At 52.2% G+C, this 24,679-nt stretch overlaps 2 protein-coding genes across 6 annotated transcripts in view; one reads left to right on the forward strand and one right to left on the reverse strand.

The window, feature by feature from the left end:
* Positions 1–1,094: 1,094 nt before the first annotated feature.
* SPAG4 (sperm associated antigen 4) lies at positions 1,095–5,765 on the reverse strand. Of its 5 annotated transcripts, none has more exons than XM_084775698.1 (12): positions 5,296–5,761; positions 4,727–4,831; positions 4,391–4,457; positions 4,133–4,194; positions 3,866–3,909; positions 3,643–3,668; positions 3,406–3,514; positions 3,100–3,175; positions 2,876–2,991; positions 2,319–2,486; positions 1,364–1,453; positions 1,095–1,273 (listed from the first exon to the last, which is right to left on the reverse strand). In XM_084775698.1, exons 1-12 carry the CDS (start codon positions 5,603–5,605, stop codon positions 1,115–1,117), a joined length of 1,332 nt encoding a protein of 443 aa, XP_084631824.1. In that variant the 5' UTR covers positions 5,606–5,761; the 3' UTR covers positions 1,095–1,114. The 5 variants fall into 5 exon arrangements, with proteins under 5 accessions (XP_084631824.1, XP_084631825.1, XP_084631828.1 ...); XM_084775699.1 differs by having other exon boundaries at positions 5,428–5,760; XM_084775702.1 differs by having other exon boundaries at positions 3,866–3,938; positions 5,315–5,483.
* A 5,415-nt stretch (positions 5,766–11,180) lies between these two features.
* Positions 11,181–24,679, forward strand: part of LOC311594149 (fer-1-like protein 4) — a 39,989-nt gene continuing 26,490 nt past the window's right edge. The window contains exons 1-19 of the mRNA XM_084775631.1: positions 11,181–11,282; positions 11,938–11,993; positions 12,554–12,642; positions 12,728–12,827; positions 15,732–15,823; positions 15,969–16,010; positions 16,789–16,950; positions 17,286–17,346; positions 18,008–18,139; positions 18,364–18,426; positions 18,604–18,688; positions 18,915–19,074; positions 19,155–19,338; positions 20,656–20,842; positions 21,447–21,814; positions 22,307–22,415; positions 22,590–22,767; positions 22,859–22,979; positions 23,374–23,474. Coding sequence (XP_084631757.1) covers positions 11,204–11,282; positions 11,938–11,993; positions 12,554–12,642; positions 12,728–12,827; positions 15,732–15,823; positions 15,969–16,010; positions 16,789–16,950; positions 17,286–17,346; positions 18,008–18,139; positions 18,364–18,426; positions 18,604–18,688; positions 18,915–19,074; positions 19,155–19,338; positions 20,656–20,842; positions 21,447–21,814; positions 22,307–22,415; positions 22,590–22,767; positions 22,859–22,979; positions 23,374–23,474 — 2,369 coding nt within the window. The 5' untranslated portion in view covers positions 11,181–11,203. The remainder of the gene's footprint in view (positions 11,283–11,937; positions 11,994–12,553; positions 12,643–12,727; positions 12,828–15,731; positions 15,824–15,968; positions 16,011–16,788; positions 16,951–17,285; positions 17,347–18,007; positions 18,140–18,363; positions 18,427–18,603; positions 18,689–18,914; positions 19,075–19,154; positions 19,339–20,655; positions 20,843–21,446; positions 21,815–22,306; positions 22,416–22,589; positions 22,768–22,858; positions 22,980–23,373; positions 23,475–24,679) is intronic.

Genomic DNA, 24,679 nt, shown 5'->3' on the forward strand with positions numbered 1-24,679 from the left:
TACAGAGAGAAACTCTGCCTTGAAAAACCAAAAAAAGGGGGGGGGGAGGATTTAGCTTCCTGTGGCTGACTTGCCCTTTCTGTATGTGGGCTGAGAACTGACCCAGGAGAATGTCTGTGTGAGGCGGTCAGATGCCCTGGAACTAGAGTTCAGCTGTTTTGTTTTTAATCTTAGTATTAATTTGTTCCCACTACATTTCTATGTATGTGTACATACCACGGTGCACATAGAAGTCAAAAGACAACCTGTGGGTCTTGGCTTTTGCTGAATTTTTATGTTTGGGTTTTTTGTCTTCTTGTACCACATGTGTGCCTAGTGCCTGAGAAGGCTAGGAAAGTGCACCAGGTCGCCTAGAACTGAGCTACAGGTGGCTGTGATCCGCCATGTAAGTGCTGGGAATTGAACTCAGGCCTCTTGAAAGAACAGCCAGTGCTCTTCACCAGCACTGAGCCATCGCTTTGCTCATGCTTACGTCTCTGTTCCACCCTTAGGAACTCAAACTATTTGTTAGCACTACGCTCAACCAGTTCTTTTAACCATTACAGTGAAGACCCCTAGACAGGACGGAAGAGGAGACTGTCCCTAAGGCCCTAGTAATGACTACTGCGTGGGCTCCCCAAGCCCGAGGCAGCTTTGACTCAAAATTTTTCCAATCTTAGCTTTTCAGTGTTTGCCAGAGGAGTGTTTCCCATCTGTCTGTACCTAGCAGGACCTGGGGACATTTCCAGCAACCGGGGGTAGGGGTTAAAAGCACAAGCGTGGCTTCAGCTGCCTGGCAGTTCTCCTGCTGAGAGGGAAGGCCTCTTGAGGATGGCCCATTCTGGCGTCACTTTTCACTAGTCTGTGACTGAGGCGAGATGCTTGCCCGAGCAGTTTCCTTCTGCGTACTGAGGACGTCTCACTTGCAGTGCAGAATGCCCACAGCACCTCCTCTTGCACGTCAGCTGCTGCTGCTGTGTGACTGGACATCTCCAGGAAAGGGCCTGTGCTGAAGGGCATCTTCTGCCCCACTGCTATGCCGCAAGGCAGCAGGAGCTTTGCCCAAAGAAGACCTCCGAGCACCCGTGCAGTTTTCTTTAGCACAAAAATCTCAATTCTACTCCAACCATCAGATTTATTGGGGCCCCCCAGTGGCCCCTGTGGCATTGTTCTGTGCCCACTCTGAGGTCCGCACCCCATGGGCACGGACTCGATATAAACATGTGAAACGTGGATGGCCCCAGTTGCTCAGGATCTGAATCTTCACCTTGGGAAAGGCAGACGGAGGATCGTTCTGGGGAGACAAAGGGGTCAAGACTGTCCACCCAGCCTGTATTCACAGCCCCGCCTTCTTAGCGCCCTCACCCGCAAGAGATAAACACACCTGTAAGTGGAAAGTCTGAATTTCAGATTTCTGCACATCAAAGACGAATCTTCCCAACAACACTTCAGTCTTGTCATCAGCTTGGAGCCCCTGGTGGGTGGAGTGTATGAAAGAGCCGTGAGGCAGGGAGGGGCGGGAGGGGACAACTGATGAGAGCCTCTGTGTGTTGAGGAGCTACACGCGCTCTGGCTTATGTGCTCTGGTAGGATACGTAGTGTGGAATGTAAGCTTGAAGAAACCTGTAACAGGCAGGGCGTCCTAGCACCAGGGATGCTAAGCCAGTACTGTGAGTTTAAAGTCAGACTGAGCTGCATAGAGTGGCCCTGTCTTAAGCAAACAAACCAAGCTCTTAGAAGGTTGTTAGCAGGGCTGGAAAGACGGTTCCTGCAGAGGACCCAGGCTGGGCTCCCAGCACCCACATGGTAGCTCACAACTGTTAACTCCAGCTCCAGAGGACCCAACACCCTCTTCTGACTTCCTGGGGCGCTAAGCACGCAAGTGCTACACATATTATACATACAGGCAAAACCGCATTTTTTTTTTTAAATTAAAAGGTAGTGTGACTGATGTAATCTCTTCTTTTAGACCACTATTGTCCTTCAGATGGTAGGAGACATAGTACTTTGCAGATGTAGTGAAATAATATGTATAGAATTTGGCAAGCCGTACCTAATATCTGGATATGGTTACAACCTACAGCCACCTGTGAGGCAGATGGAACTATGTCCAGTTTATTTATTTATCTCTGGTTTTGGTTTTTCGAGACAGGGTTTTCTCTGTTGTAGCCTTGGCTGTCCTGGCCTTGCTTTGTAGATCAGGCTGGCCTCGAACTCACAGAGATCCGCCCGCCTCTGCCTCCCAAGAGGTATGCTCAGCTTAGAGATGACCAATGACGAATACTGGCTTAGTGTTTCCTAAATAAAATCCCCCACCTTCTGGCCTCAGCCCCACTCACAAAGACTGCAAAGTCCCGGGGTGCACTGCTGGCTCCTCCAGTGTGCGCCACGGTGGGTGGAGGATGCTGCAGGGTGATGTCGCTTAACTGCACCTGACCTGGCAGTCGGATTACCACCTGGCCCTGGTCACCTTCAAAAGCCCAGCAATTTCCAGGAAACACATCTGGCTGCGGGGATTTGGGCAGACCGTCAGAACATATGACAAACCCAGGAGAGCAGACAGCGTTGAGCTGCACAGCAAGACCTTCGTCTTAGGACTGCTGCTCGGCCTTCCCCCCCCCCCGCCCCCCCAAGCTCTGCTTCTTGCCCTGGTTCCTGCCTAGTCAGATGAGGCAATGCTGAGTCCCCAGCACTTACAGTTCTTTGCAGTTTAACCCCATCCTTGGCTTGGCAGGAGGAGCCTTCCCACACCATGCCAGACCCCGTCTCCAATGGGATGCATCCCAAGGCCAGACTGACCTCAGCCCCAGTGGTCCATCCACCTCGCTGATTCTTGTCCTTACCCCGGCTCTGGCCTGTTAGTAACCGTCTCCAAGCACCCTGGCTCCAGGCCTACCTCCAGTATGACTGAGGGTGGGCGCGCATAATTCCAGAAGCTCAAGCGATTCCAGAAGTAGGCAGTGTTTGTATCCTCATAGTCACTGGATGTCTTCTCCAGGTCGATGGAGGCTCCTGGAACAGGCACAAGGCGCTTTCAGGGACTCCCCAGGCCTTCTCATCAACGCGGGAGAATGGCCGTCTAGGATGGGATCCAATTTTTTCCCCACAGCGGCGTCTTACCCACAGAGCTCAGCGCGTAGTCAGGTTTCCGCACAAAGTCCTCACTCAGTCTCTGGAACACAAGCTTGGCCACTCTCTAAAGAGGCAGAGGGCAGACCAGAAGGGTTGCAGGCTAGCCCACAGGCGGGCCTGTTTCTCAGTAACTCAAGCTCAGAGATAGCCAAGGGCCTTGGCAAAGATTCCCCACGGTGGGTGGGGACCCGGCTTGAGACTGGTATCTGGCTCAGGACCCAGGATGTGGTATTTCCAAAGCACAGCCTTCGAGTGAACCAGCTGGGCCCCTGCGCCCCTGTGCAAGGGCCTCACCTCGCTATGGGCTGCACGAACGCCTGACACCTCCTTGTGGAGTTTGTCCAGTTCAACCTGGAGCTGCTGCAGTTGCTGACCCTGGGAGTGCACGCGCTGGTGGTACTGGCTGCAGTTGGGAAATAAATAGGCAGCGCAGTGTTTAGCTAGCTGTCGCTGGGCATGCCTTTTGGAAGGCTCCCACAGATGGATGCAATTTCAGAGCTGCCCAGCCCCACCCCAGCTGCCCTCTTTTACCTTAGAGTCAGCATCTCCTTAGGTTCCTGTTGAGGAAAGGACAAATAAGTATGAATCGCCCCCCCCCCAAGTCAGCACGTGTGGCTGGCTAGACTCAGAGGCCTTCCTTGTTGGGAATTACTCCCCTTCCCTACTGGGAACTGTGCTCCACGCTCAGGGATTGCCCCCCACACACACACACAACCTCCACCCTTCCCAGAGGGGGGCAGTCTCCCCAACTCACGTTCTCCAAAGGAGGGACCAGGTACAGGATCCCCCACCAGAGTACTGGAGAAAGAAGGGGGAAGGGGCGTCTTCTGGAATAAGGGTACAGGGAGGAAAGCAAAGGGGTTGGGGTGGGGCCTGGGGCAACAGGAGGACTGTGGGAGACCCAAGCGGGGTGGGGGTGGGGGGTGTCAAGAGGAGTGGGCTGAGGGCCACAAAGACGTGGGGCCCGGATTTGGTTGCAACCTTGCAGAGCTGGGCTCCCCAGGGAATCGATGCTCCTCACCTGCCAGAAAGATGCTCAGGAGCGACACAGCAGTGAACACGAAGCGGACGGAACAGACCTCCCTAAGGAACCAGAATGGATGCGTATGCCCACAGCCTCTAATCCACTCCTGCCTGGACCCCAAGGTCATAGATTCTCACTCCGACCCCTAAACCCCCAAACTCCTGGGAACAGGACGCAGCCAGATCTGAATCAGCTCAAGCCTAGGTGGGGGCCCAACCCTGCTGCCCTCCCCTAAGACATGCCGCTCCCCCTGACCTGTACACAGTGACCAGCACGTCTCCTGCCACAGATAACAACACGCTCAGCACCTGAAAGAGGAAGCCTGGGGACGGGGACGGGAGAAGCAGCTCAAGAGAGGGCAAGCTGTGAGAGAGAAGTGACGTAGTGCAGGCTCGGAAGGAGACCTGGGTGGAGGGATGGGTATCGCGGGGGGAGGCGGGGGAGGGGATAGTGGTCAAGGGCCTGGGGCTCAGAAGGCAAGGGTGGGCTGGGCAAACGAGCTAAGGATAGACACTCGGACCCGGGCTCGGGGGAGAAAACTGGGGTTCCGAGTGCCGAGGTCAGAGGGGATGGGGCTGGCCTGGCTCGTACTCAGGAAGCTCTTGGACACCCGCGGGGTAGGCATCTCCTGCCTCAGATCCAGGGACGGGAGAAGGTTGAGTTGTTCCTCCAAGACTACAGAAGACCCAGCCGGTTCTGTGGGAGCCCAGGGCTCCATTGAGGTTTTGTGCACCGCATGCCCTCTCTCTCCCCCCGGGGGGCCCGGGCGCAGGCTCCTGAGCCGAGTGCCAAACAGCTGGGCAGCCTCTCAAACCGGCCTTGGTCCTGCCGCACCCCCCCACCCCATGCCCACGCTCCCTGCGCACCCCGAGACCCGGGACAGGCAGGAGAGGCTCAGTCAGCAATAGAACCCGCCCCAGCCTGAGTCCAGGATGCCACTCACGCCGGCGCTGCGGCGCCTCCTCAGCCATGCCCAGTAGTCACCGGATTGCCTCCGCCCGCTCCCGGGACCAGCCATGGCACCGAGCCCCGCCCCTCGGGGACTCGTGTTGAGCACGCCCCCCTCAGGCGCGAGGACGGAACTGCACCCGAGTCCGCGCCGGGCCCCGCCCCGCGAGCCCGCCCCGCCCTCTCGCCCCCGGGCTCGACCCCGCCCGCACCCGAGGCCCCGCCCCTCACGGTTGCCGCGCCACAGGCGGTCTGCCCATTGTGGCTCCGAGGCGCAGGCTTCGGCCGAGAGCTTCCTGCCCGCGTGTCTCCTCCGGGCACTCCTGGGCTTAAGGCGGGCTCACCGCAGCTCGAGCCCCGGGCCCTTCTGCCCTCGGGCTCCCCGAGCTCCGGCCCAGCGGACCGGTGCCCATTGCTGTCCCCCGAAGTCGCGCTGTGGGAACTATTGCTGTTCTCGCTGTAGAAGTTGGGCGTGTGCCTCTGAGAGGATGCGGCGGAGCCGGGGCGGGGGCTCCGCCGCATCCTGACCTGGGGCTGACCCCCCTGGGAAGCCGAAGTCGCCGCGCAGCCAAAGCCCTAGACCCTCCCTCAGCTGCCTCGCGCCGCCGTGTCTAATCCTGCCTGAGCCCCGGGCGGCGCGGCCCGACTCAGCCCTTGCTTTGCGACCCTTCCGTCACAGAGGAGCCACGCCACAGAACCCGTGACGTCACTGGAGCCAAGCATGCTCCCCCACCCCAAACTGTGTGTGTGTGTGTGTGTGTGTGTGTGTGTGTGTGTGTGTGTGTGTGTGTGTGTGTGTGTGTTTGTTTCAGACAGGGCCTGGGTGTCTTTTTAACTTTAAAAAAAATATATATATATATATACACATATATATATATATTTATTTATTTATTTATTACACAGTGTTCTGCCTGCATGTGTGCCAAGCATTGTGATCTGAGCCAGTCAGTCCCCATCTGTCCCTGCCCTGTGTCCTGTTTGAGAATTCCTTTGGGTTCCAGTTTCTCTGACAGGGAGGTAAAACTCACTCTCAGCGTCTAAGTACTGTGAGATCTAACCTGGACCTCACTTAAAGAGAGCAATATTAGCCGGGCGTGGTGGCGCACGCCTTTAATCCCAGCACTCGGGAGGCAGAGGCAGGTGGATCGATGTGAGTTCGAGGCCAGCCTGGTCTACAGAGTGAGTCCAGGACAGCCAAGGCTACACAGAGAAACCCTGTCTTGAAACAAACAAAAAAAAAAAAAGAGAGAGAGAGAGAGAGAGAGCAATATTGGACCTCCTTGACCAACAAGACAGGTTTTTTTTTCATGCCTGGCACTGGAGTTTCTGGTAGTTTTTGGCTCTTGAGAGAAGCATTACCACCCCCTGTGACATAGTACATATATAATATGTGTGCACACACACAGTGATAAGACACATACACACATAATAACAGATTTTTCTCCACCAATAAAATAAGCCAGTTCAAACAGAATAAAGTGTTAAACGGGCACCTCAACCATTTGTCCCAGCTCTGACATCCAACATCCTTTTGTTGACTATTTCCTGCTAACCTTGAGACATTACTGGGGTCCCCAAAAGCTGGAATGGTGGTCAAGTTCAGGAAGAGCAGGCTGATACCCAGTCTCTGCAAGGACCACCTGGGGCTAGTTGCCTTGGAGCTGTCCTGGATGCAGATTTTGAAGCAACACCTGGACATTAGGGGCAGAAGATAAAGTTAAGTAGGTTAGGTTAGGGAGAACATTTTTTTCTTAGCTGTACATTTGGAACTTTTAGGCCCATGGTCTTGGTAGTTGAAGAGGGGGAAGGGATCCCATACCACCCTCAGGATAGACTAGGGGAGAAACAGATTGTTGATTGACAGCACTTACCTGGAGTTCATTTGACCTGTGAGAGGGGTCTCCAAGTTGATTCCCTAAAGCTTACAAGAATAATTTTGTTTGTTTTTGTTTTTCAAGACAGGGTTTCTCTGTGTAGCCTTGGCTGGCCTCAAACTCACAGAGATCCTCCTGCCTGTGCAGAGTGCTGGGCTTACAGATGTGTAATCCCTCTGCCCCTGGCCCACAAGAATCATTTTAAGTTCACAAAAAGATAAGTTTCTGGCATATTAGCCACCACCATTCTGTGTAATCTGTACTGACACCCACATTGTGGAGAAGGCAACAGACTTGCACCTTTGTGTCATAGTAAAAGCTTGGGAAACAAATTTGTATTAAAATTATGAACACTAAAGGCCAGCCTGATCTGTTACAAAGCAAGTCCAGAACAGTCAAGACTACACAGAGAATCCTGTCTTGAAAAACAAAAAAAGAAAAACAAACAAACAAACAAAACACTAGGAGAGGAGAATAGGGCAGAAGAGGGAGGAAGGTTGGGAACAGGAAGATATAAACAGCCGGGCATGGTGGTGCATGCTTTTAATCCCAGCACTCAGGAGGCAGAGGCAGGTGGGTTGCTGTGAGTTTGAGGCCAGCCTGGTCTACAAAGTCAGTCCAGGACAGCCAAGGCTGTCACGGAGAACTGTCTTGGGAAAAAAACAAAACAAAACCCAAAAAACAAGATCAAGTGAGATTTTTGCCTCTTCTTTTCCACAGGTTTCTGTCTTCCCTGAGCTCATCTTTTTTTTTTATTTATTTTATTTAGTTTTAATCTATGTGCATTGGTGTGAAAGTGTCAGATCTTGGAGTTACAGACAGTTGTGAGCTGCCATGTAGGTGCTGGGAATTGAACCCGGGTCCTTTGGAAGAGCAGGCAGTGCTCTTAACCACTGAGCCATCTCTCCAGCCCTCCCTGAGCTCATCTTAAAGAGTGTTCATACTTTATGTAAAGACTGGATGTATATAAATTTAGCACAATGAGAAGCACTTTCAAGTCTATAATTAAAGACAACCAAAAGAAACTTGAAACCTTGAGTTTGAGCCAGGTTTGGTGGCATACACCTTTAATCCCAGAGGTAGGTGGATCATTGTGAGTTCAAGACCAGCCTGGTCTACAAGGAGAGTCCAGACCAACCAAGGCTCCACAAAGAAACCCTGTCTTGAAAAACAAAAGCAAAACCAAAATGAAACAAAAACCTTGAGTTTGTGACTATTGTAATAGTGGATCATATAGGGGAAGGCTTTGTCAGAGGCTTCTAACAGAGACTAATAATTTATCAGAACTCTATTGATTAATGTTAAAGCTCTGAACTTTTGTTGTTGTTGTTGTTGTTTGTGTAGCGTTGGCTGTCTTGGGCTGGCTTTGTACCCCAGGATGTCCTTGAACTCACAGAGATCTGCCTGCTTCTGCCTCCCCAAATGCTGGGATTAAAAGCGTGCACCACCGTGCCTGGCGAAAGCTCTGAATTTCTGAAGTCTTAATTCAGTTGTAGCATAGTGAGGGGAAGAAATCTGAAGCATTTTTCGCCCCTTTTATATATCTTGAATCACGTTGCTATCACCATTTAAGCTTTCACGTCCTCCGACCTTCATAATTTGCATTTCCCAACCTTAAAACACCTTCATAGACCCTAACACAGTTTCTTAGATCCTCACAATTTAAAATTTCATATCCTCGGAATTTACATAAACTTTATACTTTACTAGGCTGGCCTCAAACTCATAGCGTTCTGTAGGAACCAGGCCCGACTGGGCTGCCTGCCTGTCTTGCTGTTTCATGTCCTGTTTCTAGCAGCTTCCAAGTCTGTGTTTATCTTGGTGAGCTAGTCATGTTTACTGCTCTGAGAACACACCCCTCCCTTCCTCGAGACTTTTCCTCCTGTGTGCAATCACCTCTTGAGGGATTTTACCTGGGAGGAGGAGTCCTGTTTGGCTGCCTATAAGAAGGCTCTTTGGAACTCTGAGGAAGAATAATAAACTGCTGCCATGGCTGCTGCTACGGCTGCTGCTCTCTTAGCACAAAGGACCCGCTGTGTTATTGTGTGTGTGTGTGTGCGTGTGTGTGTGTGTGTGTGTGTGTGTGCGTGTGTGTGCATGAGTTAAATCCGCAATCCCTCACCCTCGACTCTGTACTGCGGTGGCGAGGGTGCCACAGCGATCTGCCTGCCTCTGCCTCCCGAGTGCTGGGATTAAAGGCGTGCGCCACCACACCTGGCTATACTTTTTTTTTTTCCTATCCAATTATTCACCCAGACACAGGTGGTTGACTACTGGGAGCAGTTACTATAAAGCAAGTTCCTTTAAGTAAGGGAATAGTAAAAAGGTACTTTAAAGCCTGTTTTCTGAGTCTGGTAACCAAGTTAACTGTCCAGACCTAGTGGCTCTAGGAAAGTGAGGCCTGTGGCCTGATTTTTTCACACGAGAACTGAGAAGGCAGCTGAAGGCTTGATTTCTGCTGGTAAAAACTGATAAATTTTTCACTAGTCTGGTCTTCAAACTCATCAGAGGCCTGAGAAGGATAAATTTCACCTGAGTAAGCAGAAAGTGAAGACCAAGCAGTTTTCTTACCGGCTACCTGGTCAGTTGCCGCAGGTTCCTCCATTTCTGTGGGGCAGCCATCTTCAGTCACCAGCCCCAGAAGATTTGACAGACTTTTCTGTGAAGCAGGAATTTTGGAGGGATTGTCCTATCTTTGTCTAGGCAAAGTAAGGCAGTCAATTTCCCAGTGTCCTGGCTGTCCACACTTTGGACAGTGTGCTGTCAGCAGTCAAGACAAAGGACAATCTACAGCGCGCCGCCCCCCCCCCCCCGCTCCCCTCCCCCGTGGCCAGCTTGAGCTGGTGCCTTTCTATCATGAAAATCTTTTTTATTAAACTTTGTTTTTTCGAGACATGGTTTCTCTGTGCAGCCTTGGCTGTCCTGGACTTGCTTTGTAAACCAGGCTGGCCTCGAACTCATAGCAATCTGCTAGCTTCTGCCTCCATAGTAGTGCTGGGATTAAAGGTGTGCGCCACAATACCTGGCTTTTTAAATTATTATTATTATTTTTTGCTTTTTTGTTGTTGTTGTTTTATACAAGGTCTCTCTGTATAACCTTGACTGCCCTGGAACTTGCTCTGTAGACCAGGCTGTCCTTGAACTCACAGTGATCTGCTCGCTTCTGCCTCCCTAGTGCTGGGATTCAAGGCATGCTCCACTGCTGCCCAACTAAAATACTAATAGAATTATTTATTTTTGGTTTTTCGAGACAGGGTTTCTCTGTGCAGCCCAGGTGCCTCTGTCTCCTGAGTACTGGGATTAAAGGTGTGCACCACCACTGCTCAGCTTTGCTGGCTAGTTCTGTCAACGTGAAACAAGATGAAATCTTCTGAGAGGGGAAATCTCAGTTGAGAAAAAGGCCTCCATAAGATCACAGGCCTGATGGGGAGGCTTCTTAATTAGTACATGATGGGAGAGGGCACAGCCAGCCCAGTGTAGATCGGCTCATCCCTGGGCTGGTGGTCCTTGGTTCTATTTAAAGAGAAGATGAGAGGGGCTGGAGAGATGGCTCAGAGGTTAAGAGCACCACCTGCTCTTCCAAAGGTCCTGAGTTCAATTCCCAGCAACCACAACCATCTATAGTGAGATCTGGTGCCCTCTTCTGGCATGCAGGTGTACATGCAGGTGAAACACTGTATACTTAACTAAATAAATATTTAACAAAAGAGAAGACGAGAAAGAGGAAGAAAGGCAGTAAGGAGAACTCCTCCATAGCCTCTGCCTCCAGCTTGAGCTCCTGCTCTGGGAGGAAGAGGTGTGAGTGGAATAAACCTTTCTTCCCTGCACAAGTTGCTTTGAGTCATGATGCTTCATCGGAACGGTTGTAAGATTAACTCCCTAAGTTACTTTTGGTGTTTTATCACAGCGATAGAAAGAAAACCAAAGCAACGCCCTTGAGGCCTCACAGACTAGCAGGGACCAGACTGAGAGATCCTGCCTTCTCCATCCCTATCCTGTGTCAGCTCCCTGCCCCACAAAGATGGTTCTGGAGGTGGGGGGGGGGGCTCTGTGCTCACAACAGGGACCTTACCCCCATCCCTCTGGCCTCCATCCTTCCCCACCCATGACCTCCAGGCCTGGCCCCCCCTGTGTGTTTGACTAAAGGGAAGGGATTGCTGAACCTGCTGGGTGAGTCCAGTGAGTCATGGACAGCGGGTGGGCAGAAGGGCAAGGCGGCAGACAGAGAGCCAGTGGCCCTGCAACCATGGCTCTGATTGTGTGTGTGAGGCACCTAACAGGGCTGCCGGGCATCCACGACCGACAAGTGAGGCTCTGCTTTCGCGGTGAGACTTGCATGGATGGTCTAAGGATTTTTAGAATTGGGGAGCTCTCCGTTCTTTTTTTGGTGGTGGGGGGAGGGTTGGGGGTGTTGAGACAGGGTCTCTCTGTGTAGCCTTGACTGTCCTGGGACTCGCTTTGTAGACCAGGCAGGTCTCAAACACACAGCGATCCACTTGCCTCTGCCTCCTATGTGCTGAGATTAAAGGCGTGCGCCACCACCAGCCGGCTTTTTTTTTCCCCCCCTCAAGATAGGGTTTCTCTGTGTGACAGCTCTAGCTGTCCTGGAGACTAGGCTGGCCTTGAACTCACAGAGATCTGCCTGCCTCTGTCTCCCAAGTGCTGGGATTAAAGGTGTGTGCCACTGCTTACCTCCCAACCCCCCACCTCGTCCCCCACCTTCCTACCCCAATCCCGCCAGCCCCATCCCTCCCTACCCCACCCCCCACCTCACCCCACCCCCCTGCTTAGCTGTCCATTCTTCAGGCCTGGACCTCCAGCTGAAATCCCAGTCAGCTCTGACCTGTCTCCCTCGTCCCTACCTTCTACTTTTCCTTTAAGTGTGAGGAAAGACCTAAGCCAGTGGGCCATGGCTGGGGGAGGCAAATTTGTTTGTTTGTGTGTAGGGGCTGCTAAATGACTGGTTTCATTTTTGGGCAGGCTTTACCCAGAAAACGAGGAAATTTCACTGTGGCCGAGAAGCGGATGTTGGTGAGGTCAGTAGAGCTGGTTCCTGGCTGGAGAGTATGTTCCGCGTGTTCCTTTCCAGGTCCACCCTGGGGCAGAAAGGCTCATTCCTGGACTTAGAGGGTGTGGTCTCCAGACATGGTGTGAGCCTCAGGTTGGAGAGTTCAGACCTGCTTTGAGATGTCAGTCTGGGGGCTGCTGGAGAGATGGCTCAGTGGTTAAGAGCTCTGACTGCTCTTCCAGAGGTCCTGAGTTCAATTCCCAGCCACCACATGATGGCTCACTACCATCTATAATGAGATCTGATGCCTTCTTCGGGCCTGCAGGTGTACAAGCAGGCAGAGCAGTGTATACATAATAAATAAATAAATCTTTAAAAAAAAAAAAGATGTCACTCTGACACCTAGCAGGATTACTTCTTGATTGGCAGCGAGTCCCACTCAGCCCTAGACTGAAGCCCGCTCCCTGTTGGAGGGGTTTGGTCAGGCTTGGAAGGTCAGCTCTAGGGGGTAGCCTCGTGTTTGCACAGCCGGGGATAAACTTTGGATTGGGTGTGAGAGCATCAACCCAACACTCTTCCTGTCCCCAGCTGTTTCGTTGGCCCCACTATGGATCTCCTCTGGCTGGGGAGAGTCTGTCTGTGCAGGTGGTCAATTGCAGCCGTGTGTTCAGCCCCAGGTGAGTAGACCTGAGGAGGCCGGGGAATGCCTCTGGTGTCATCTACCCTGCTCTCTCACTCCTCGGCTCCACGTCACTCTTCTAGGTCCCTGGGGACCCTGGTGATTTCCCTGCAGCAGCTGCAGAGTGCTGGCCACTTGGTGCTGAGGGAAGCTCTAGTGGATGAAAGGCTCCGAGTGTCCCCGGTAAGTGCCACCAGCCCACCCTCAAGCCAGAGCCTCCTCCAGACAGAGGGTTCCAGCTACCTGAGAGGAAAACCTCAGGCAGACAGGCTTGGCAGCAAGCACCTGGCCCCAGCTTAGGCTCCCATTCCTGCAGCCCCTGCCAGAGTCCTTACGTGGGCCAGAAACAGGTTCATTTCTGAGTCCAGGGATGTGGTGCGTGTGCTGTGGCTGCTCCTGGGGTCTAGGGTAAGCTCACTTCTTTTCTTATGTGGACCTGGCTCTAAATCTTAGACCTGCCATGACCCATTGGAGTACCTAATGGGGTTAGTTACTCAGCATCTCTAACTTACAAATAACAGAGTCTGACTCATGGCTAGATTTTTTTCTAGACAAGCTTTCTTTCTTTTTATTTTTTTTTATTTTTTTGGTTTTTTGAGACGGGGTCTCTCTGTCTCTCTGTGTAGCCCTGGCTGTCCTGGATTTGCTCTGTAGACCAGATTGGCCTCAAACTCACAGAGATCCGCCTGCCTCTGCCTCCCAAGGGCTGGAAAACGAAGGGGTCAAACACTAAGCAAACACCCACACAAGTAAAAGTTTGCCATGGTGAGTGTTATAGGACGGCCCAGAGTGTCTGACCAGTTTGTGGCCTCGATGGGGCGGGCCGAAGAGTTTCCCTGAGGAGACCATGCTGGCTTGAGCTTAGAACTGAAGGTTATAGGCGCTAGGTAGGGCGGAGGCCGTTCAGAGGGAGGCGGCTGAATATGTAAAATGCCAGTGTGCTTATAGGGTAGCTGAGGTGCAGAGCAGGACAGAGACCTGGAAGGAGCCGGAGCTGGAAAAGCTGTCATGGAGTGGGCCACGGAGACCAAGAACAGTGAAAGACCAGGCACAGGGGATAAGTGCTCACTGAGCTGAGCTTTGTTGGTTGTTGTAGGAGTGTTTATTTTTGTCTTCTGCAAGGCTCAGGTTTGATTGTTCTCAGGGCTGCTGAGCCCAAATCCAAGCCTTTCTGAATGACAGGCAAGCACTCTACCAACCGGAGCTGCACCTCTAGCCTCGAGTCTTTTATTTATCTCCATTTTAGCTATAGCTGAGCATGGGGATGCATATCCTTTTTTTTTTTTTAATTATTTATTTATTATGTATATAGTGTTCCACCCGAATGTACACCTGCACACCAGAAGAGGGCACCAGATCTCATTATAGATGGTTGTGAGCCACCATGTGGTTGCTGGGAATTGAACTCAGGACCTTTGAAAGACTAGCTGGTGCTTTTAACCTCTGAGCCATCTCTCCAGCCCCCGGGTGGTACACATCTTTAGTACTAGCAGGGGCAGAGGCAGAGGCAGGTGGATCTCTGTGAGTTCAAGGCCAGTTTGGTTTACATAGTAACTTCCAGGCCAGCTAGGGCTACACAGTAAAATCCTTTCTCAAAATTTGTATTTTAAACGTTTCTTTTTTAAGATTCACTTCTTCATGTATTTATGTATATGAGTGCCCTGTCTGCGTGTATACCTACATGCCAGGAGAAGGAATTGACCCCACTATAGACGGTTGTAAGTCACCTTGTGACTGCTGGGAATTGAACCTGGGTCCTCTGGAAAGGCAGCCAGTGTTCTCAACAGCTGAGCCATCTCTTCCTCAGTCCTTAAACATTTATCTTTTATGTGTGCGTGAGCCTTTGAATAGAAGTCAGAGGACACCTTTTCAGAGTCAGTTCTCCACTGGGCAGCTTCTGGGCATCAGACTCAGGTTGTCCGACTTGGCAGCCAGCCCCCCTTTAACCTACTACGCCATCTCCTGAGCCCATCCGCCCTTACTTCCCAAGAAGATTGTGAATGTTTTATTAAAAATAATAATAATCTTTAATAATTCTACAAGAGCTAGGTGTGGTGGCGCACACCTGTGATCCCAGCATGCAGGGAGGCAGAGGCAGGCTGATCTCTGTGAATTCGAGGCCAGCCTGGTCTACAACACGAGTCCAGATCAGCCAAGGCTACACAGAGAAATCCTATCTCGAAAACCCAAAAACAAAATAATTCTACGAGAATTTAGTTCAATTTATTTTGATCATATTTATTAACCAACCCTTTCCACATGGGCCCTCTCCACCCTGAACTCCCTTCCCAACCAACTGTGTATTTTCTTCTGTTTTTCCAGCCCTAACTGTGGAAGACCTGGGGTATTGTTGTGAGATCTTGGCAGCCGCTTTCCCATAAAATAAAGACACCAAGTCCTTTTAATATTTCAAAGCTTTGGCCTTAGCTGGGCAGACTCTCAACTAGCTTATCTAAGTTAACCTGACCACTTAGGCCCAGCCAGCCAGGTAGCTAGCTATACCTTCCAGGCCTATAGTCAGCTTTGTCTCCTCTCATCTCTCTCGGCAAAAAAAAAAAAAAAAAAAAGCCTTAATTTCTTCCTAGAGTTCCTTTCTCTCCACAGGAAGTCCCACCTTCCACTTCCCTCTCTGCCCAACTACAGGCTGTCAGCAACTTTTATCATCCAATCAGGGACAAGTTAGAAGGCAAGGTTTACACAAGTCATTCTGAATATGTGAGAATTTGCTCATAGGACAAGAAGGATCTTGGGGGGCGGGGCAAGCAATTAACATTTGAACACATAGCCTCTCCGGATCAACCCCAACACCTGACGAAAGTTTGGTTTGTGTTGCCCAGCTGATGGTGTCTTCCTTGGAGTATAGTCAACCTACCAGGGGTCATGTCATTAAAGAAAGCTGCCTCAGGCTCTTGTAGCAGCAATCAAGTGCTGTGAATGCTAACATTGTTATAGTCAGAGAGGAACACGCAGTTACAGATGGAGGCTGAGACGGTCTGTATTTACAGAGGGCGTGTAAGGCGTTTGTCCTGGTACGCTCTCAGCCTATGTTGGCTTGAGGGGACTGATGGGGACTGTATGTGGTTTTAGATTCAGGTGGTGCTTGACCTGAAGTATCAGCCCCCTGATGGAGCTGCTGGAACCTGGGCAGAGGAGGACTTCGGGACACCCATTCGAGACAGGTGACCCTCTAGTAACCTATGCAAGGCCTGGCGTCCCCAGATGAAGCTTGCCCTGAAGAGAGAAAAGTCACATTCACCTCCATCCTGGGTCGGCTGGGTACCATGATGCTCAAGTGTGTTCTCACCCCTCTGTTTTCCCCTCCAGCTCAGAGCTGATCATCCCCAATGTGGGCTTCCAGGAGACGGAGTAAGTGTGTGTGTGGGGGGGGATTGGGAGCCGCTGGAGTCAGTTTTGAGGTTAGGAGCCGGTAACATGAGTTAGGGGCTGAGATTCGGATGGATGAATTATATAAGGTTGGGGGTCAATCCTTACAGCAGGACTAGGTTCTGAAGTTAGAATGATTCTCCACTGTTAATCCAAGAGCCAGGCGTGGTGGGGCATGCTTTTAATTCCAGAACTCTGGAAGCAGAGGCAGGCAGATCTCTGTGAGCCCGAGGCCAGCCTGGTCTACAAAGAAAGTTCCAGGACAGCCAGAGCTACACAGAGAAACCCTATCTGGAAAAAAAAAAAAAAGGTCAAACGCCAGGCATGGTGGCACACACCTTTAATCCCAGCACTTAGGGAGGCAGAGGCAGGTGGATCACTAGGAGTTTGAGGCGAGCCTGGTCTACAAACTGAGTCCAAGACAGCCAAGGCTACACAGAGAAACCCTGTCTCAAAATAAACAACAAAACAAAAAGAGTTCATCCAAAACTTGCCATGGTAGTGTATGCCTTTAATCCCAGCACTGGGTAGGCAAGCAGATCTCTATGGATTTGAATTCCAGGACAGGCAGGGCTTTTACACAGAGAAACCCTGTTTCAAAAACAACACAACAAACAAACAAACAAAAGAGTTGGTCCTGATATAAGTGGAGTCAATCTGAGGGTCAAAGGTCAATCCTAAAATAATCAAAGACAAGGAATGCTCAGCAACAAGTGTGAGGTCCTAGGTAGGCATGACCTTTGACAGCGAGTTCTCTCAGGCCCGGGGAGGCCCGGCTGGATCGACGGGCGGTGGCTCTGGGCCGAAGGCTAGCTCGAAGCCTAGGAACACAGGAGGACGAAGAGAGTGAGCTGGGGCTGGAGGAGCCAGAGGACGAGCCTGATGTGGAGATCTCAGGGGTGGTGTTCAGCCCCCTCCAAAGGTAAAATGCTCATGGGCTCCCGGCCTCAGGGTTAGGGTCATGCATAAGCCACACCCATCCACACCAGGGCGCAGGCGCAGGGTGGATAGCCTGATGGGTTCAGAGCTCCAAGAGCGAGTCAAATTCTGGATGGAGGTGCGAGATGAAAGTAGCGCAAGGCAATCTGGAAGGACTCCGACTCCAAAAGTTTATGGAGCAGAGTCCTTAACCCAGCCCCAGGCAACTGAATGTGAGGGTGGGTGAGGAGGGGAGCAGATCTGAGGGTGGGTGAGGCGGGGAGCAGATCTGAGGGTGGGTGAGGAGGGGAGCAGATCTGACCCTACACTTCTCCACAGCCGCGCCCTGCGCCTGCCCCGCGGGCATCCCTTCAAGGAGTGCAAGGTCCGGGACTTCCAGGTATTACTCTCATGTCATATTCCTTTTTTTTAAAAAAAAATATTTATTTATTGTTTGTGACTGCTTTATCTGCAGAAGAGGGCATCAGATCACATTGTAGGTGGGTTGGGAGGCATCCTGTGGTTGCTGGGAATTGAACTCAAGGACCCCTGGAAGAGCAGGCAGCGCTCTCAACCCCTGAGCCATCTCTCTAGTCCCCTGCGGCCCCCCCCCCCCTTTTTTTTTGGTTTTGGTTTTTCCAGACAGGATATCTCTGTAAATTAACTCTGACTGTCCTGGACTCACTTTGTAGACCAGGCTGGCCTTGAACTCAGATCCACCCGCCTCAGCCTCTGGAGTGTTGGGATTACGAGCATTTACCACTGTGCCTGGCTTCTCATGCCATATTCTTTTTTTTTTTTTTAATTTATTTATTAGTATGTATACAATGCTCTGCCTGTATGTACACCTGTATGACAGAAAAGGGCATTAGATCACATTATAGATGGTTGTGAGTAACCATATGGTTGCTAGGAATTGAACTCATGACCTCTGGAAGAACAGACAGTGCTCTTAACCTCTGAGCCACCTCTCCAGCCCTCTCATTCTAACCCTCACAGGGTTCCCCTTACCCAGGCAGGTCTGACTTTCTTTCCTCCCATTTTTTGGATCCCTTACCTAGGTGGGGGTCACAGTACTTGAGGCCCAGAAACTGGTGGGGGTCAATATCAACCCCTATGTGGCTGTGCGCGTGGGGGATCAGCGCCGAGTGACCGCGACACAGCGTGGGACCAATTGCCCCTTCTATAACGAGGTGAGGAGGCACCAAGGAAGAGGGCGGGCCTGGATGCAAAGATGAAGGTTCTGCACTTCTGGTCAGGCAAGTCATCTCAAGGAGAAGAGTAAAGGTTGTGTAGACAGACACCTTTTAGGAAAGGGACCATATTCTCTATGCTGGAATTTGGGGCAAGCGGACTGAGCCTTCCAAGCCTAATCTCTCCTTGCTCTAGCTAACCTTTCTCATTCCTCCCAACCCAGTACTTCTTGTTTGAATTTCACGAGACTCGCCTTCGCCTCCAAGACGTGCTGCTGGAGATCACTGTAAGTGGGAAAGAGGACTCATGTCAAGAAAGGGGAGATGCCCAGCCGGGCATTTGGTGCCGAGGCAGGAAGATTGCCCTGAGTTCAAGCCCCAGTCCAGGCTGTAGAATGAGATTCAAAAATGGGGGACAGGGAGGAAGGTGCCACAGCGCCAGGACTAACGCTTTTCTCCCCCAGGCTTTCCACTCGCAGACGCTCCCATTTATGGCTACCAGGATAGGCACCTTCAGGATGGACCTGGGCGTGGCCTTGGACCAGCCAGGTATCGAACCCCTCCTTTTCACTGAAACTCATTTGTATAAACAAAGACTCATCGAGGAGACTGAGCTCTGGGCAGTCTCCTGTGCTCTCCCTGGTGCGCTAGCTTCTGAGACAGCCATCTCCTGAGAAGGCGGACCTTTGCCCCAAACAGGATGCACCACCCCCAACTCCAGTCTTTGCGTTCCTTAGGCATCCCCCCACGCCCTGTCCTGTCCCTCTGTCCTCAGATGGCCACTTCCATCAAAAGTGGGCTCCTCTGCATGATCCCCGTGACACCCGCGCCGGGACCAAGGGCTTTGTCAAGGTCACGTTGTCCGTGAGGGCCCGTGGGGACCTTCCCCTTCCGCTGCCACCCCAGTGCCCAGGGACCAGTTCCGACATAGAGAAGTGAGTTGGGGCTGAGGCAGGAGCGGAGAAGCAGAGGGACTCAGACTCCATCTTTATTCCTCAGCGTGGGCTCTTCTTAGGAATCTACTCCTGCCACGTGGGGTGCAGGCTGAGAGGCCGTGGGCGCGCCTGCGTGTACGCGTGTACCGTGCAGAGGGGCTTCCCACGGTGCGCACGGGGCTGCTGGGCAGTCTTGCTCGTGCCCTGCATGACCAACATGTCCTTCTGGACCCCTACGTGCGGGTGAGCTTCCTGGGCCAGCAGGTAAGTCACTCCTGTCCCCCCCATGTGCAGCTTGAGTGATTTAAAAATTATTTATTAGGGGGCCTGAGAAGTGGCTCACAGGTTAAAAGCACTGGTTGCTCTTCCAGAGGTCCTGAGTTCAATTCCCAGCAACCACATAGTGGCTCACAACCATCTATAATGAGGTCTGGTGGTGCCCTCTTCTGTTGTGCAGGCACACATGCAGGCAGGATTCTGTATGAATAATAAATAAATAAATAATTCTTTTTAAAAAAATTATTTATGGGCCGGGCGTGGTGGCGCACGCCTTTAATCCCAGCACTTGGGAGGCAGAGGCAGGCGGATCATTGTGAGTTCCAGGCCAGCCTGGCCTACAAAGTGAGTCTAGGACAGCCAAGGCTACACAAAGAAACCCTGTCTTGAAAAAAAAAAATCAGAGCCAGGCGTGGTGGTGCGTGCCTTTAGTCCCAGCACTCAGGAGGCAGAGGCAGGTGGATCTCTGTGAGTTCGAGGGCAGCCTAGTCTACAAAATGAGTCCAGGACAGCCAGGACTACAAGAGAAACCTTGTCTCGAAAAACCAAAAAAAAAAAAAAGATATTTTTTTTCAAAAATATATTCGTATTATATATATTATAATATATATATATTATATATAATCTTTATTCATTTTGAGACAAGGTTTTGCTATGTAGCCCTACCTGGCCTGGAACTTGGAGATCCACTTGGTACGATTTTTTTTTTTTTTTTTTTTTTTTTTTTTGGTTTTTCGAGACAGGGTCTCTCTGTGTAGCCTTGGCCGTCCTGGACTCGCTTTTTGTAGACCAGGCTGGCCTCGAACTCACAGCGATCTGCCTGCCTCTGCCTCCCGAGTGCTGGGATTAAAGGCATGCGCCACCACGCCCGGCCTACGCCTAGCTATTTTTAATCTTAATTATGTGTACGATGAGCATCTGTGTGGGGTTATGTGCACATGAGTACAGGTGTTCATGCAGTCCTGAAGAGTTGTGACAGATCCCTGCAGCTGGTTGGGAGCCGCCGCATGTGTGGGCCGGGACCCAAACTCCCTCCCTGGAAGAATAGCGCTCGCTCATGACCTGAACCGCTGAGCCATCTCTCCAGCCTTTATTTACTTTGTGTATGTGTGTGGGTATGCTGCGTGCCGTGCGTGGCACACGTGCGGAAGTCGTCAGAGGACAGCCTGCAGGAGGAACAACAGTTCAGAACCTAGGGATCAAACTCAGGCCATGCGGTTGATATAAAACACCACGACCTGATTAGCCATTTTTGGGGACTGACCGCCCCCGCCCCCCCTCCCGCCCACCTGACTTGCCCTTCAGGGTGAAACTTCTGTGCGAGGAGAGGAGACCGCGCCCGAGTGGAACGAGCAGCTGACCTTCGTGGAACTCTTCCCGCCGCTAACGCGTGGCCTCCGCCTGCAGCTGCGTGATGACGCGCCACTCATGGATACGGCACTCGCCACGCACGTGCTGGACCTGAGGCAAATATCAAACTCGGGTCGTGCAGGTGAGCATGTCTGGCCCACACAGGGCCTTTGTCAACCTTGCGTCACATCAGCTCCTCAGGGCAAAGCCCATCCTTAGAACACAGGTGGCTAGTGGGGTGTGGTGGCGCAGCACATCTTTAATCCCAGTACTCAGGAGGCAGAGGCAGGCGGATCTGAGGCCAGCCTGGTCTACAATGCAAGTCCAGGACAGCCAGAGCTGTTACACACAGAGACCCTGTCTGGAAAAACCAAACCCCAAACCCAACCCAACCTAACCCAGGTAGCCTAGGGAGGACCTTCATCCCACAAAACTGTTCTAAACCAGGCTCCGCCTTCCTACTATGACCCCGCCCCCAGTTTTAAAAACTCTGTCGCACAGTGGCCATTGCAGTCAGACCTTGCAAGTGAAATGACCACTCTGAAGTCAGAGACCGGTATCCGCCCCCAACAAAACCGTTTATGGCCACACCAGGACTTCTACCCCAACCTTAGCCCCGCCCTAAAAGCCTCACAGGCCTGTTCCCTCCCCTACCGCTGGCACCCAGAGGCTACAAAAGTGTACAGTGCAGAGCTATACCTGTTTGTCCTGTGCGCCCCTCCAAATCCTGTTCTTGTCCCCCACAGCGGGGTTTAACCCCACTTTTGGTCCAGCCTGGGTGCCCCTCTATGGCTCGCTCCCCAGTGGCAGGCTCCGGGATGGTCTTCAAAGTCTCAACGAAGGCCTTGGGCAAGGCGTTTGGTTCCGCGGCCGACTTCTGGTAGCTGTTTCCATGGAGGTGATCGAAGGCAGAGTTGAACCTAAATCCCCCCAGGCCACACAGGTGTCTGGATTGGCCCGGCTCACTGGAAAAAAGAAGAAGAAAAAGAAGACCAGGCAGGGTCAGAGCCCAGCTGGCGTTTTGCAGCCTGTGGATGCCAACGCCAGTGCGGACGCGCCGGAGATTCCTAGCGCGGTGGAGGTGGAGGTGGAGGAGCTCCTGCCTCTGCCAGAGGTGGGGGCCGAGTCAGCCTCAGCTCTAGGGCTGTAAATCCCTTTGCAAGTGTTAGACATCATGGTGCTGTTTTCAATGTGGGGACTTGAAGAATCCAGTGTATGTGCACACAAGTGCTGGTGTGTATAAACATGGGGTATATGGACGGGGTGGACCAGAGAAAATTAGTCCCCTGGACCAATGTATGGAGGAGCTCCCAGGAGCGGAAAGGGAGGTAAGACTCTCACAGACCCTTGTGAGCTTTAGTTTGGATGTCTTTCTGTGGGCATGGTGACCAAGCATAAAATAGGCTGTTCCTTGCCGGATATGGTGATGCACGCCTTTAATCCCAGTGCTCGGGAGGCAGAGGCAGGCGGATTGCTGTTCGAGGCCAACCAGGTCTACAAAAGTGAGTCCCGGACAGCCAGGACTGTTACACAGGGAAACCCTGTCTCAAAAAAAAAAAAAAAAAGGGGGGGGGGGAGCTGACCTCAGTCTCACTATCTTTCCTAGAATGCCCTGGCACCCTGTGAAGACTTCCTGCTTTTTGGGGTGCTCTTTGAGGCCACCATGATTGACACTTCACTGGCCAAGAAGCCCATCAGCTTGGAGATTTCCATTGGTGTGTGGCCCAGATGAGCCCTGAGGGCCATGGGTTTGAGAGCAGTCCCTTGTTAGAGACGTTAGGCCCTAGGGAGGGGTGTTCGCTTCAGGGAGAGTGTGGGTTCTGCTTCTATGTGGGGAGCGGCTGTGGAGGGGAGCACCCGGCACTTAAGCCTTATGCTCTGGAACAAAGGTCATGCAGGTCGCCGGGAGGAGCCATTGGGCCGGGGCTCAAGGGCTGTGGAGGGGTCTGAGGGCCACACGCTGGAAGCACAGCCCCTCCTGGAATCTGAGGACAGAGCGTCAGGGCAGGAGGAGGAAAAGCTGCTGGGGACACCTGCGCAGTGGCCTGAGCCTGTGGATGGCAATGGGTAAGTGATCTGGGTGACTTGTAGGAGGGTAGTGAACTCCTTAGAGCACTTAGGATGTCCCCAAGCCCCTCCCTTCTCTCATCTGGTCCAGACCATACCTCTGCTTGCCTCTGCGGCACCGAAAACCCTGCCTGCACGTATGGAGCCGCTGGGAGGATTACACTTGGCGTCTCCATAGCAGCAACAGTTTGTGCAAAGTAGCGGAGAGGCTGGTGAGAGCAAGATGGCCCCAGAAGGGAAAAGGCTCGGGCACAGGACGCGAGAGACTGAAGCTTTTGAAGGCGCTCCAAGAGACAGGCTAGTGGGGTAGGGCTGGGAAAGAGTGAAGGCCCGACGTTTTTGTTGTCTTTTTGTTTTGTTTCAAAGCTGAGGACTCTACCGCTGAGCCAAATCCCCACCCCCTCGGCTTGATGCTTTTAGGCAAACTGAAGGGTACAAAGTAGGGGCAAAGGGGTTGGAAGAGTGAGCGATGGTGCAGAGACAGAAGGGAGTTAGAGAATTTGAACCAGACTCCGATGATGGCAGAGAAGGGCTGTCAGAGTGGTATGAGCGGGTGGGGTGTGGTCCAGGGACCCTCAAGACTGACTTCTCCTGGAGTCCACACAGGACCAAGGCCTGCAGGAGGTGGAGAAGATGCAACGCCGATCGCAGCGTGATGCCTGCACACGACTCAAGCAGACTCTGGAGGAGCTGGTGGCTGGGAGCAGGTGAGCTGAGAGTCCGTGGCCCATCCGTGGCCTGTCTGTGGTCTATCCGTGGCCTGTCCGTGGTCTGTCCGTGGCCAGTTTCAGCATGGGAGAGAGACTCGTGGTGGCTGTCTAGACGGAGGGACGTTTCAAGCTGCATTTGTCCAGCACCTACAGCACAGTGAGAATGAGAGCTCAGGGGAGGTAGCTGCTGCAGGTCATGAGCTGTTGGCCTCCTGGACACTTACCAGGCTTCTCTTCACTCCTGTCTCGCAGGGAAAGTAAAACCCCCGCATAGTTAAGGTTTCTGTGGCTGCAACAAAACACCATGATCAAAAAAAAGCAACTTGGGGAGGAAAGGGTTTATTCCTCGTACACGCCCCCGGCGCTGCTTAGCATTGAAGGAAGTCAGGACAGGCATTCAAACAAGACAGGAACCTGGAGGCAGGAGATGACGCAGAGGCCATGGAGGGGTGCTGGATACTGGCTTGTTCCCCATGGCCTGCTCAGCCTGCTTTCTTATAGAACCCGGGACCACCAGCCCAGGGCTGACACCACCCACCGTGGGCTGGACCCTCCCCCGTTGGTCACTAATTGAGAAAATGTCTCACAGCTGGATCTCAGGGAAGCCTATCCTCAAGCCTGATGACTCTGGCTTGTGTCAAAACCTGCCCTTCTCCATCCAGTCTGTACCTAGGCAGCTTCTGTGCCCTCCTGCTGGCCTTCGTGCTTCCCAGGCAGCACCCCAGTGATGCTGGCTTACCCTCCTTTCACCTCTGCCATCGTCTGTGTCTCCTCCATCCTTACCTGGTCCTTTCTCGGTTGTCAGTTGTTGCTCTAACCACATGAACCATTTCTAGTTGTTTTCATCTCCCACCCTCACCGCTGTGCCTTGATAACCTGCTCCGGCCACTTAAGACCCTTTCTGGTGCCTTTCTCAAGAGTTTTTTTTTCTCTACTCAGCAAACCCTTGTGACGCTCGCTCTGTCGTTGTAATGGCCATGGTTCCTTCTCTGCCTGACAGGGGAGAGCCACTGAAGGTCTTGGAGTTCTCATTTGTAACTTTAGAAAGGATGAGTCGGGGAGAGATGGTGTGACAGAGGGGACAGGGCTGCTATAGTTTAGATGATAGGACACCGGGTGAACGGGCGGACTTGACGCTGTGGGTGAAGCTCACTTGGCAAAGTGCTTGCCCAGCATGCACAAAGCCCTGGGGTCAGTGTCAC

The sequence above is a fragment of the Acomys minous genome (assembly GCF_964271855.1).
Source record: "Acomys minous genome assembly, chromosome: 3".
NCBI lineage: Eukaryota > Metazoa > Chordata > Mammalia > Rodentia > Muridae > Acomys > Acomys minous.

What these genes read in the sequence shown, in the direction of transcription:
- SPAG4 (XM_084775698.1), bottom strand. Translation starts at nt 5,605, where the DNA reads ATGCGGCGGAGCCCCCGCCCCGGCTCCGCCGCATCCTCTCAGAGGCAC. An exon ending in GGTGTCCAAGAGCTTCCTGA is followed by an intron (nt 4,458 to 4,726) that starts GTACGAGCCAGG and finishes CCCCGTCCCCAG; the next exon opens with GCTTCCTCTTTCAGGTGCTG. An exon ending in CCTGAGCATCTTTCTGGCAG is followed by an intron (nt 3,910 to 4,132) that starts GTGAGGAGCATC and finishes TTCTTTCTCCAG; the next exon opens with TACTCTGGTGGGGGATCCTG.